Source organism: Osmerus mordax, chromosome 11 (genome assembly GCF_038355195.1).
Source record: "Osmerus mordax isolate fOsmMor3 chromosome 11, fOsmMor3.pri, whole genome shotgun sequence".
Lineage (NCBI taxonomy): Eukaryota > Metazoa > Chordata > Actinopteri > Osmeriformes > Osmeridae > Osmerus > Osmerus mordax.
The window spans coordinates 3,214,829-3,227,774 of NC_090060.1; the positions used below are offsets into that span (position 1 = coordinate 3,214,829).

General features: G+C 49.0%; 2 protein-coding genes and 4 non-coding genes across 8 annotated transcripts; all 6 read left to right on the top strand.

The window, feature by feature from the left end:
- Window positions 1-1,618: 1,618 nt before the first annotated feature.
- On the top strand, window positions 1,619-8,254 carry LOC136952271 (NACHT and WD repeat domain-containing protein 2). 3 transcript variants are annotated; one of them, XM_067246987.1, is made up of 9 exons: window positions 1,619-1,786; window positions 1,874-1,962; window positions 2,526-2,633; window positions 2,827-3,030; window positions 3,128-3,275; window positions 3,380-3,915; window positions 4,007-4,282; window positions 4,415-4,619; window positions 4,733-8,254. In XM_067246987.1, the coding sequence occupies exons 1-9, from the start codon at window positions 1,714-1,716 to the stop codon at window positions 7,981-7,983; spliced, it is 4,890 nt and encodes a 1,629-aa protein (XP_067103088.1). In that variant the 5' UTR covers window positions 1,619-1,713; the 3' UTR covers window positions 7,984-8,254. The 3 variants fall into 3 exon arrangements, with proteins under 3 accessions (XP_067103088.1, XP_067103087.1, XP_067103089.1); XM_067246986.1 differs by having other exon boundaries at window positions 4,007-4,619; XM_067246988.1 differs by lacking the exon at window positions 1,874-1,962 and having other exon boundaries at window positions 1,762-1,786; window positions 2,526-3,030; window positions 4,007-4,619.
- Window positions 8,255-8,782: 528 nt separating this feature from the next.
- Window positions 8,783-12,755, top strand: rps3 (ribosomal protein S3). The gene is made up of 7 exons (XM_067246351.1): window positions 8,783-8,839; window positions 9,317-9,447; window positions 9,698-9,791; window positions 10,724-10,818; window positions 11,357-11,544; window positions 12,051-12,255; window positions 12,680-12,755. The coding sequence occupies exons 1-6, from the start codon at window positions 8,810-8,812 to the stop codon at window positions 12,248-12,250; spliced, it is 738 nt and encodes a 245-aa protein (XP_067102452.1). The 5' UTR covers window positions 8,783-8,809; the 3' UTR covers window positions 12,251-12,255; window positions 12,680-12,755.
- Window positions 10,477-10,623, top strand: LOC136952346 (small nucleolar RNA SNORD15). Its single transcript, XR_010877851.1, has one exon. It is a non-coding gene; the product is annotated as a small nucleolar RNA SNORD15 (small nucleolar RNA).
- On the top strand, window positions 11,026-11,172 carry LOC136952348 (small nucleolar RNA SNORD15). Its single transcript, XR_010877852.1, has one exon. It is a non-coding gene; the product is annotated as a small nucleolar RNA SNORD15 (small nucleolar RNA).
- LOC136952349 (small nucleolar RNA SNORD15) lies at window positions 11,702-11,848 on the top strand. The gene has a single exon (XR_010877853.1). It is a non-coding gene; the product is annotated as a small nucleolar RNA SNORD15 (small nucleolar RNA).
- Window positions 12,424-12,570, top strand: LOC136952356 (small nucleolar RNA SNORD15). Its single transcript, XR_010877860.1, has one exon. It is a non-coding gene; the product is annotated as a small nucleolar RNA SNORD15 (small nucleolar RNA).
- Window positions 12,756-12,946: the final 191 nt, after the last annotated feature.

Consider the following 12,946-nt stretch of genomic DNA (forward strand, 5'->3'; position numbering starts at 1 on the left):
TCCCCAATATTTCGAACCGCAGGGTAGATTGGTCAGTAGAACTATTCTAAATGGTGAAATGGCTGCTTTCTAATCCAAGTTCCTCTTAGACGTTGGTGTGATCTGTTGTTACACAGCAGTGCGCACACACACACACACGCACCTCTGCTGCTTTAGAAGACTTCCCCAGCTCACAGCTCCATACCTGCTCTAACCACCGACCTACTCCCGTGAACCATTCTTCAAATTACAAACTTTTGCAGACAAAGCAGGCAGCAGTCTTGTTTTCTCTGTATTCTTTCTTTTACGTTTGAGAGCCGTTGACCTTTGAACCCTGAACGTGTCAATCAACTGCTCGACAATGACGGCGCGGGATGATGGAGGTGAACTGAGTTTCGGATCTCTGAGCCCCCCCGCCCCGACCTTCCACCCCAGCTACCCAGGAGGCTGCATAGCACTTTTATTTATTATCTTCTCTTGTTTCTCTGCCACTGTTTTTTATTTTTGGTCATTGTTAGCTCTCAATCTCGCTGCACCTCTCCTTGTCTGTGATCTGATTTGAGTCTGAAACACGAGTTCAGATTCCCTGATTGAGCCAGAACATGGGGACAGTCTGTCTGTCTGTCTGGCTCCTTGCCCGTCTGTCTGTCCTACAGTCCATCCCGCTGTAAGATTGTCTCCATCTTGTTTCAGTGTGTCTGAAAGCTGTTGTTCCCTCCCCTTGTTCTACTCATATAAGGAGAGAGAGAGACACCGGCAGTCGGAGATGCAAGCCATGTGTTACTCTGTGTGAAAATAAAGATTTAAACAACACAATAATAAGGGATATGTGTTTTGTCCATGTGAATACATGGACAAATTGTGGATTGGGTTTTTTAGAAACTGGCGTGTTTGAAGAATGATTATGACAGGAGTACAGATGTGGCGGGTTAGATCTGGTTTCAGCTAGCTGCACCCGCCCCAGCCTGCGTGTGTCTGCCTGTGGGGAGAAAGGACTCTGAAACTCTGACTTCCGAGATCACCTGGAACTTTTTCCTGCGTGTCATTGCGGATGGGAAGCTGACCCCCTGCTCAGTGCAGACAGACGACCCTCTGCAGATGCCCGCTTGATCTTTCTAAGATCTTTAGAGTGTTTATCAAACTTGTTTTGAAGTTTATGGTTTACAGCGACAACCTCTATCCAGTCAGAAGTCTGTCCTCACCCTGACGACTGACTAAACACACACAACTGTATCCCATCACTTGGTTTTCTAGTTATGGCTCTATAATCCTTGAAAAAAAGATTTGTCCTTAGTTCCTGTGGGGTTTATTTTGTTTCTTATTTTGTTTTGGTAAAAAAGAAAAAAGATATTTCAGTTGATTTGAAGATGTTTCAGAGCTGCTAAAAATGATGTGGTTGAACAACAGGCCTTTTTTTTGTGGTGGTGTCACAATGACACCGTTGAGAACAGGCACAACATTATTTCTGCTTACTATTGGCTGTAAAAAAAAGTTTGTATTTATTGTGTACAAATGTTAAATAATAAAAGATAGAAAAGTCTGTCGTGAGGCGTCGTTTGCATGTGTGTGCCCGCACGTGTGTGACCCAGTGAAGGGGCGTGATTATAAACAACAGACAGAGTTTCCTGAGAGGAATGAGAGAAGGCACAGGAGAGGGAAGTGTTGGGAGTAGGACCTGCTATTTCTACGTGTCATCTCTGTGTTAAGCCACAGTGTCCCGTTTCGGAGAGACTCATGGAAGGTTCAGTAGAAGGATTCTTCTTCAGGTCCCACTGTGTGAAGGTCTACCTGTGCTCCAACCCAGAAGGTAGGTCTGACTGTTAGTGTCACTGGTGTAAGACGCCAAGAGGACTGTGACATGACCTGAGTGTGTGTGTGTGTGTGTGCGCACTAGACTCTATGCAGGAACGAAGGGCTCTGAGAGAGTGTGTGTTCCCCAGACTGAGGGAATACTGCAGACACACACACGGACTGGACTTCAGGGTAACGCCGTCTCTTTCTTTTGTTTTGATACTAAATTGATCACATATTGACTTCTGTAAATCCTTTTATATATACATACTTTTACATAAACAAAGACTGCGGATCAGTTTCACGAAAGGTGATGCCAAAGAAAAGGGGCATAGTTCTCCCAACCACACACTACTGACAGGAAGAGGAGGGTGGAAAGGGGCTATTGTTCAAATGAAAAGGTGTTGAGTGTTGGAGTTCAGTGTTTGATTTAGCCTCCAGGCTCTAGATTATCTACAATGTGTTGTGCTTGTCATTTTTTATTCAGCGTTACAGGTTATGAGCTTGATCAGGATATTGCCACAATGTAGGTGTATAAACACCTTTATTCTTGCCATCTTATTTAGTGCATGAACCACCTTGTTGTGTGTGTTTGTGTGTGTGTGTGTGTGTGTGTGTGTGTGTGTCTGCATAAGTGTCTGCATGTGTTTGTGTATCTGCATGCATATGCGTGCCTATGTGTTGTGTGCCTGTACATGTGTCTGTGCGTGTGTGTGTGCATGTGTCCGTGCCTGTGTGTGTGTCTCCCCACCAAGGTGATCGACCCGTACGAGGCTGCAGACCAGAGGCGCTGGCCAGAGCAGCAGAGCAGAGAGCACCTCCTGCAGGCCTGCAGAGAGAGCTCCCATGGACCCTTCCTGGTGGTCAGACACTTCCTGTTCCAACTACTGCCAACTCATCAACTCATAACAGAACATCCTTTCAAGTCGATGTGTCGTATTTGCGTTGAACATGTGCCTGTGGTCGTTTGTTGTATTTGCTCGACCACAAGACTGCCCTCTTGCAATAGGCATCATCTCCTGTTGTCCCCTGTGTGTCCTGCTGGTGGCGCTGTAGGCCTTGCTGGGGCAGGAGTACGGCCCGGCCTGTCTCCCTGCCCAGGTGGAGGTGGCGGAGTTCCAGCAGATCCTTCGGACGGGCCAGCGAGCGGGCGTCAGCACCTGTGGCCTGGAGGGCGCGTACGTCCGGGACGAGAACGCCACGCCGCCCTGCTTCCGCCTGCAGAGGCGAGCACACACACCTCGGCCGCCTGGTGCGCAGGTGAGGAAACCAGGGGAGGGGAGCGGCAGACGCAACAGTCGACACTGATAGCTGTCAAGTAGTAGATGGTAACCGTACCTGACGGGTGATTATTCAGCCAAACGAGACGACAGGAGATGAGGACAGCCTTTGTGAGGAGACGGGCGGACAGGAGCAGTTGACTGAAGCTCTGAAGGCTGCAGTGAGTCGGTGTGTTCTGGAGGGTCTCATGACCACGGAGAGAGCCCAGACCTACTGCAGATCAGGTCAGGGTTTGTGTGTGTATGTGTGTGTATGTTATACAGTGTGATACAAAGTATTTTTGCTGTTTGTTGTTATGTCATTGAAGGATTTTTGTGTTTCTCATCAGTCCTTGATATGGACCTACGATTCGCCCTGGAGAACCATCCCCCTGATAACATAATCAACCGGTGCCTGGTCTACGTCCACAAGACCTCCAACAGGAGCAGCCAGAGAGAAGACAAGCTTCTTTCCCAGCTCTGTGACCACTTCCTGCCCGACCTAGTGACTTCCTGTCAGCTCCAGGTCTACACCGCGACCTCGGAATGTGACCGTCGTCAACGCTCCACGCCACCCAAAAAGTTGAGTTACGTTGAGGAACTCTGCGAGCAGATACACTCTGACCTCCGACGTTTGATTGCCAGGTCGCTCACCGTGGAAACCGGTCAACAGTCACTGCGGTGTGTTCCTGGTGATGTGTTAGCCGGAGAGCGGGCTGAGCGGAGGGAGCTGTGTTCTATCTTTTCTCGTCTCTACGATGTCAAGCGCCCAGAGGAAGAGGAGGTCAGGAAGTACCTGGATCAGAGGGACATACGTCGCCCTCTACTGGTGGTGGGAGGCCCCTGCACCGGGAAAACGGTGCTGCTCTCCCACTGTGCTCGGCAGGTGGATACTCACTCTGTATGAGTTAGTCTGACAGCTCCCATTATCACAAGTGTCCTAACAGCCTGGTCTCTATCTCTCTCTCTCTCCACAGGTGAGGTCTTGGCTATCGGACAAGGATCCTGAAGTGATCATCTTTTTCACTGACCTGTCAATCCACTCGTCTCCTAAACACCTCCTCCTCAGCCTGATGTACCAGCTATCTCAAAGCTACAACCACCCTGATCCTGACCATACACCCATCACCAGCCCCCTCTATCCCAACCCTAACCTCTCCCTCCCCCAGCTCAGACACAAACTGCTCTGTCTTCTCTCCACCCTCCCTTCCTCCAAGCGGCCTCTCATTCTCATTCTGGATGGTCTGAACCAGGTTGGCCGCACATCAGACGCCCAGATTATCCAGAATCTTCCCTCTCCCCTCCCGCCCAACGTCAAACTTGTGCTCTCTGTCTCCCCCGCACAAACTGAGACCCTGCGTGCCCTTAAACTACACTACCCACAGTCCTCAGCGGCAGACGGCTGTGTGTGTGTGGAGCTGGAGTCGGCGGAGAGGACGGGGCGTGTGAGGATGCTGGCGTGTCTGTTGAGCGCGTCGGGGAGGAGGGTGACGTCGGGACAGCAGGCGGTGGTCAACCAAGCTTTGGCCTCCTGCCCTTTGACCCTGTACGCACGCCTCCTGCACACGCACACATCACTGTGGAGCTCAGGTACACGTTCACACGCATGCATGCGCACACACACGCATGATGTAACCCAGCTGTCCGGTTGGGAATTCATTTCTCTCTCTCTTCCCCTCCTCGCTCTTCTTTTGGTCTCTTAGCAACGGAGGTGACGGAGTTATCCCTCCCTGTGGGAGTCCACTCCAGCATCTCAGCCCTTCTTATCCACCTGGAGGAGAAGCACGGCTCCACCTTGGTTTCTGTAGCCCTGAGCTACCTCACCCTCTCCAGGGCCGGCCTCACAGAGGCCGAGCTCACTGACCTGCTGTCCAGCCATGATGACGTGCTGGCAGGCTACGTCCAACAGGATGAGGGCCCCCCCTCCAGGTTTAGGGTGCCGGAGGTGGATGTGGAGAAGCTGCTGCTGGATCTGAAGGGGTTTCTGGAGAAGAGGACCGTGGCAGGGGCAAGGGTGCTCTTCTGGGTCAGCAGGCATTTTGGGTTGGTGGTGTGTAAGAGGTACCTGAAAGTTGTTGAGGCCAGAGTTGAGTTTCACTCAGAAATGGCAGACTATTTCAGCGACTGTTGGGCCTATGGGAGAGCTAAACCGTTGGTCATAAACCCAACCACTGGACCCAACCAAACTGGGGCTGTCTCAAACCCAGCTGTAAAAATATACATTGACAGGCAGCCTCACAGCCAACCATATGTGTTTAATACTGTGCAACTCCCCTCCTGCTCTTCCTCTTTTTCTTCTTCTGAGCATTCGCATATCAACCTCCGGAAGCTTCTAGAACTTCCCCATCACTTACAAAAGAGTAACAGATGGAAGGAGCTAAGGAATGGACTGTTGATGTCACTAGGGTTCCACCAGGCCATGCTGAGAGCAGGACTCCTGGGTGAACTGATATGCCTTCTGGAGGAGGGCGGAGAGAAGGAAGGGGTGTCCCAGCCTTCCTTGTCCAGGGAGAGGGTGCTATTAGCAGGGATGCTAAGAGCCTCCGCCTGCCTCCTCTGGAGCTCCCCCCTGGAGCCACCCATGGTGATGGAGGTGAAGCTGCACCCTTTCCTGGGGGTGTGCCCTGGGCTGGAGGGTTATGTTAGGGAGGTGGAGCAGGAGAGGAGGAGGAGTGGCAGTGGGATAAGAGCGGTGCTCTCTCCTGCTCCCTCCACGGTTCCCTCCATGCGATATGTTCTAGAGACAGGGGAAGGAGAGTGTACCGTTACAGACGTTGCAGGGACAGAGTGTGGGACTGTGGTCATCTCCCTGGGTGATGGTTCTGTCTGGGTGTGGAAAGGGAGCAATGTAGAGGAGCTGATACTGACCCATGAGCCCAAAATGTGCTTTGTCAGTGTGAAAAACAGTGGGAGATTCATCCTTATGACAACTCAGTGTAACAGGGTTCTCCTGTGGGATGTGAAGGATCTGGAAACCATTCAGGAGTTAAAGGATATAGGGGGACTTCAATCAGGTCCAGACCAAAATACACATCCAACAGTTGCAGGGTTTGTTGTTTGTGAGGACAGGGTGTGTGTGTGGTGGAAGGGTTTCAACTTTTTAAGTGTGTGGGGAGTCCAGGGTGAGCCTCTCACCTACCTGCAGTGCCAGAACACTGTCACGTGTGTTTTGTCCTCCCCTGGTGGTTGCTTATTGTACTGTGGGCAGGAGAAAGGAATGGTCTCCATGTTTGATATGAAGAGTTGCAGTCTTCTAGCGTCCTGCTCTGGGCCAACAGAGAATGCCTTCATCTCTGTGATTCTTAGTCAGGATAAGAAGGAAATGGCGTGCATTGACCACATAGGAAACATCTTCTTATGGGAGACGGCAATCAAAGGGGAGGAACCCAGTTTCATCAGAGAATGCTATAGCAGGAGCTGCTCTACTGGCATTAGAAACCTAGATCATTCAGAGGACGCTCACATTCTCCTGGTGTGTGAAGCCCAGCAAATCTTATTATGGGATACCCATGACTGGGAACAATGGGACCAGTTCCAGGCTCCACAAGGTAGGGCATTCACCCAGGCGATGGTATCCCAGGACAGTCACCTCCTCCTGGCTACGGTAGAGGCCTGTCCCTCAGTGTTGGTGTGGAGGATCACTACAGGCCAGTGTGTTCTCTCCTTAGACACCTGCACACTCTCTAAGCCCCTCACACTCCTCAAAATGGGGTCCACCCACTGTGCTGTCACTGGAAACGGTAGTCTCACAACATGGGATTCAGAGCTGGTATATGCTGCAGGCATGGCCCCAAGAATGCAGGCTGGGGTGAGGCAGTTACTGACTGAGCCAATGGGAGAGAGAGTCACTTTCTATGTGTCTGACTGGTCAGAGACAGTGTGGAGGTGGGACTTACAGACAGGAAGTCCAGAAGCTATGTTTCTGCATGACCGCCCTGTGGAAAAGCTCTGCCTTTCTCCAGACGGCAGCCATCTTGTGACTCTGTCAGGGTGCAATGTTTATGTGTGGGAATGCAAAACAGGAAAAAACCTTCACCGTATCCATGGTGGCGAGGCCACAGACATCATGATCACCCCTAATGGAAACATCGGGGTGTGTTTTTCAGAGCATGATCTCACCAGAGTTTGGAAGCTGGCCACAGGGGCCATCGTCTGTAACATACACCTGTATCTGAAAGATGCCCAGATCTCAACTGAGAGCACCTTCCTAATTGGTCTACGTCGAGGTGATCTGCTGGCTGCCAGTCTATGGTCAGGTTCCATCAGTAAACGCTTCTCCTGCTCAGAATGCTCAGAGCATGTTCTGGCCTTCCGGACCCTTCCGGAACACCCTGACTTTGTGATGGTGATGACTGCCTCAGGGGCACTATACACATGGAGGGTGGCAGAGGAGACAGTGTGCCGACAGTTCCAGCTCCCCCCCTCCTTTCTGTGCCACCCTCAGGTCTTCCAGATGTCCTCTGATGGAAGCTATGCTCTCCTGTCCATTGATGACGATGTCATCACCCTTCTGGATTTCTTCAGTTCTAGATTGTGCTCAGTGAGGGCTGAGGGCCCAGTCCTCAAAGTCTGCCTGGATGACACCGGGCACTATGTTGTCTACATCTCCCAACATCCTGCTCAGAATAAGGGCTGTACCTGTGACCTGCACAGTGAGCCAGTCCTGACTGTGGTCCGGCTCAGAGACGGGAGCAGAGTAGGGAGGTTGTGTCTGTGTAAGATGCCACTGACTCTTATGATATGCAAGGAGTTTTTTGTGTATGTTGGGTTTCAGGATGGGTCTGTGGGTGTGTATGCAATCTTTGATGCCACGAGGACCAGAAGAGGGGCTGTCTGGGGAAAGATTAATCTGACTGGTCTACTGAGGCCATGCCAATGTGGCAGTGAGCCACTTACATGGTTACCACTAGCAACACCTAGTATAACATGGCTTGAGCCATCTCAAATGGTATAGTATTGTGTTCCTCATCATCAAAGTCAGAACCATGAAGGCTAGACTAGTATGTAGGCTACAAATGTCAGGTGGCCGAGCGGTTAGGGAATCGGGCTAGTAATCAGTAAGTTGCAGGTTCAATTCCTGGTTGTGCAAAAATGACATTGTGTCCTTGGGCATGGTACTTCACCCTACTTGCTTCAGGGAAATATCCCTGTACTTACTGTAAGTCTGCTAAATGTAAATGTTTAAAATTATGTAATGTTTTTTTTTTTTTATGTAAATAAATAAAATTGCCCAATAACTTGCATTAACCTGGTCTCATTTGTTATCTTTCATCAATCCTACTGGTTAGGCCTACATATTAAAAACTTCTGCTCTGCGTCTAGCTTCTAGCCTACTTGTTACAGTTTAACAACTTTGTTGCACGAGACGGCTAGCCCCGCGAAAATTCAGATATCTTTAATGTATGTGGTTGTTTATTTAGGTAGGTTAAATAGTTTATTCATACGCGCTGTAACATAAAAACAAGTGCCGAGATGCGCAGTTTACAAAAACCGCAGGAAAGCAGAGTGAGGTGTTCACATGATTACTTTAATAATCGCATCATTGTCATTATCGGGTTATAATCGTCGTATTAGTGTGCATGTAAACGCACTAAATGAAGGGATATAGAATGCAAGATACATTTTGTTTGATCTCTTCGAAGCTCCGCTACTCAGGCCTGCGATGGTTTGGTTTTAAACTACAACTACCATAACAGCAGTGTCAGCGGAAGTCACCAGTGTTGTATAAATTCATTTCCGCCTCCAATGCAATTCCTTTCCTGTCTACGGCCTACAGCAATATGGCGGTGCAAATCTCCAAGAAGAGGAAGGTTAGGACATATTTTGTGTAAAATAACCTTTAGAGGAGATATCTATTTGTGAAATGAGGACAATTCAGATTAGTATTGAGGGCTTCAGTTAACCTGTTATGTTAGTCTGATTCCCCTGCCGTTGTTATACGGAGGATTGACACAGATGCTACGTGCAATGAATCCTCACTCGGCAAACATGGCAGAGCCTGCTCTGGCGCCAGGCTTTTTACTTTAAGATTAAATTCGCTTGATGGATGTTGGAGGGTGGCTGGCATAAAGCCTTTAGACGCACATTTGTAAAGTTCTTGTAATTGTATCAAGTCCCTCAAATCGGGCGAATTAGCCAAATCGTTGTTTAGCGGCCGTCACACCGAGTGCGAGATAGTGAGGAGTGCTTGTATTAGTTAGCTGGTCCGCTATGCAACGAGTAGATTGCGGTATGAATTGTCTAAGACTAAAGTGCAAATTAATGTTGACCATTATTTCTCTGTCTAGTTTGTCTCTGACGGAATCTTCAAGGCCGAGCTGAACGAGTTTTTGACTCGTGAGCTTGCCGAAGATGGATACTCCGGTGTGGAGGTTCGTGTGACCCCAACCAGGACCGAAATCATCATCTTGGCCACAAGGTGAGCCTGTCATCTCAGCTGCCGGTACGGTCTCTCGGTTGCAGTCAATGTTGGCCATGTCTAGTGTGTATTAGGCAAGTTGCTACTATGGATGTTCATGCAATATCAAAAGTTATAAACCATATCGCATATATTGACATCGAGTATTAGCGTTGTAGCTTAACCATAACCTTAGTGACCAAACACCATCTGCAGCACGTGTCTTTGTCTTATTTCCTGAAATGTTCTAGAAACTTGTGGTCTTTTTCAGGACCCAGAATGTGCTGGGTGAGAAGGGCCGTCGCATCAGGGAGCTGACTGCTGTGGTTCAGAAGAGGTTTGGCTTCCCTGAGGGCAGTGTGGAGGTAAAGGCCCCTGAATGTCGTAACTATAATTTGACCATTTGGTGGCCTGCCACTGATCCTGCAGCATAAAGGCCGAAATATGCTTCTCCGTTTACGGATGGGCGGGCGCACGGATACGGACGGATAGACTTCGTTTATGGTTCTCCGTAGGCTGTGGGTGCTGAAAACAATTCACCGCCAGAAGAGTAGGTGGCGCAACGTTTTTTTGTAAGTCGTCGTGGAGTGTTTATTTACCTAGGTTATCAAGAAGTCGGAGCAAATTTACAAATTAGCTGTTTCATCAATAAAATACGCACATTTTCAGCAACTACACTACCCATTTCTCGTCACATTTTAATTCAGATGCTGATTTACATGTACTGTTTAGCTAAAATATGAATTGTGAAAACTTACAGCAATGGCGGTCAAAGGATTCTGTTTATCACGGCAACCCCGCCCCTGACGCAAGCGGTTCTTAATACTGACCAATCACAGCCAAGGGGGTCTCCGTAGCTCTCCGTCGCTCTCCGAAATTACGACTGGTAGTTAGAAAATTCAGGAGGTGCACGTCGAGCTCTCCGGGGCTCTCCAAGGGCTGACGAAGAGCTCGTAGAGGGCGTTCCCATGTGTCCGTTTTTCGGAAAATGCAGAAGCATATATCGGCCTTAAGGGCCCATCATAGATGTGTTACTTTGACCAATTATCCCTTCAGTGATGATACGATGACGAGTCGGAGCGGGACACTGTCTCTCTGGGGTCGCTGGCCCGGGGTCACGTTCTGTGATTCTGGGTTCAGTTCCTCAGAGCAGCATGTCCTTTCAGTTGAAGACATCGAGGCATTTGTCTGAGAAGGAATAGGTTTAAACTAATAATACGTTGACTAAAGGATTTCTGGTGGTTGCATGTGGTCTCCAGTTTTGCTACCTCTCCTAACCTGTCTGTCTGTCCTGTAGCTGTATGCTGAGAAGGTGGCCACTCGTGGTCTCTGTGCCATTGCCCAGGCTGAGTCTCTGCGCTACAAGCTGCTGGGAGGTCTGGCTGTACGCAGGTAAGCTTGTTCTTTTTAAACATGTTACCCATAATAATGGTAACACTATGCTCTAAACTAAAAAGTTTAGTGTTGTAGTCAGTTCTCTTAATATTTCTAGTTGATCTTGGATGTTGGACTTATAAGTTGTGTGATGTCAGGTTACCTATGACTGAGCAAAGCTTGGATTGGTGTTGAAAGTGTGTTGTAAAACGCAGTACAGTCTCCCTTCAGTGATGATACGATGACGAGTCGGAGCGGGACACTGTCTCTCTGGGGTCGCTGGCCCGGGGTCACGTTCTGTGATTCTGGGTTCAGTTCCTCAGAGCAGCATGTCCTTTCAGTTGAAGACATCGAGGCATTTGTCTGAGAAGGGATGGAGATTTATTTTGATCCTCATATTAAACCCAACAATCTCACTGTCTGGGTAATCTCATCCGTGCAATCCAAATATTATGTAATAGATATCTACCCAAATTTGATTGGGTCTTCAGTTTAGCACTAAGCAGCTTTCATCTAGAATGTTGAGCTGTTAATGTAGTGTCCCTTCCTCCCCCAGGGCTTGCTATGGTGTGCTAAGGTTCATCATGGAGAGTGGTGCTAAGGGCTGTGAGGTGGTGGTCTCTGGCAAGCTGAGGGGCCAGAGGGCCAAGTCCATGAAGTTTGTGGATGGCCTGATGATCCACAGCGGCGACCCCGTCAACTACTACGTCGACACAGCTGTCCGCCACGTTCTGCTGAGGCAGGGTGAGTATGGAGAAGAGTGGAGATCCTCCTGCTGATGTGGAGACACTAGCTGAGGGCTTCATGCCTAGCATGCAGGACCGCTCAATCACGTATGTGCAGCTGATACTGCAGTGTAGGGCCCAATACATGCAAGTTAGTTAAATGTGATTAGTTTTCCCTTCAGTGATGATACGATGACGAGTCGGAGCGGGACACTGTCTCTCTGGGGTCGCTGGCCCGGGGTCACGTTCTGTGATTCTGGGTTCAGTTCCTTAGAGCAGCATGTCCTTTCAGTTGAAGACATCGAGGCATTTGTCTGAGAAGGGCAAGGAAAGTCATGTTACCCAAAATGTAATTCACAAACCCCACTTTAAAAGCAACGATATCCTATCCTGCCAAGCTATTCTTTGAGCAGTACCTGAGCAGAAGTGTTCAGTGACTGGGGTGTATCAGAGCCTGAGTCCACACATGGAGCTCTGATGTTTTTAGGGTCTACCCTGTCTTGACAAGCCTGCTGTGTTCTCCAGGTGTGCTGGGGATCAAGGTGAAGATCATGCTGCCATGGGACCCCAGCGGCAAGATTGGCCCCAAGAAGCCCCTGCCCGACCACGTCAGCATCGTGGAGCCCAAGGAGGAGACCCTGCCCACCACACCCATGTCTGAGCAGAAGGGAGCCAAGCCCGAGGCACCCGCCATGCCCCAGGGAACCCCAGTACCCACCGCATAGAGAGGGTAAGGAACCAACAGGGCAGGGCCTGCTCTTCTTGGAGGGGGGGATGCTCACAATCAGTTTGTCCTCTGGTGAGGTTGCTGGGATCAAAGCATAGGTTTCAAAGCAGCTGTTCATGGTGTTTACTTTAAGGGCGATCCTCGTATTTGTTCAGCGATTGCATGATCTCCCTTCAGTGATGATACGATGACGAGTCGGAGCGGGACACTGTCTCTCTGGGGTTGCTGGCCCGGGGTCACGTTCTGTGATTCTGGGTTCAGTTCCTCAGAGGAGCATGTCCTTTCAGTTGAAGACATCGAGGCATTTGTCTGAGAAGGGTGTCATGTTGAATTGGTGTTGCCTGCATTAATACATTCAAAATAATTGATTGAATTGTTAAATTCATTAATACATGTTTTCCTTAATGACATATTTCCCTTGTTCCAGGTTTTCACCACCCCAACAGATGGAAGCAAGACCTTGTGATTTTTCTGTACAAAAACAATAAAATCCAGAAAATAAATTAAGGAGTTGTGTATTCTTAAACTCAAGTGTCGTGTACATTGTGTATTTATAGCATGTAGCCTATTCATATTCAAACGAGTCATTTTGACAGGCCTATAAAACCGAATAATGTGAAACAATGGCCTTAACAACTTGTCAAATCCCTTCATAGTGATTTTAACAATGCAAATCACACCAGACTATTTTAAA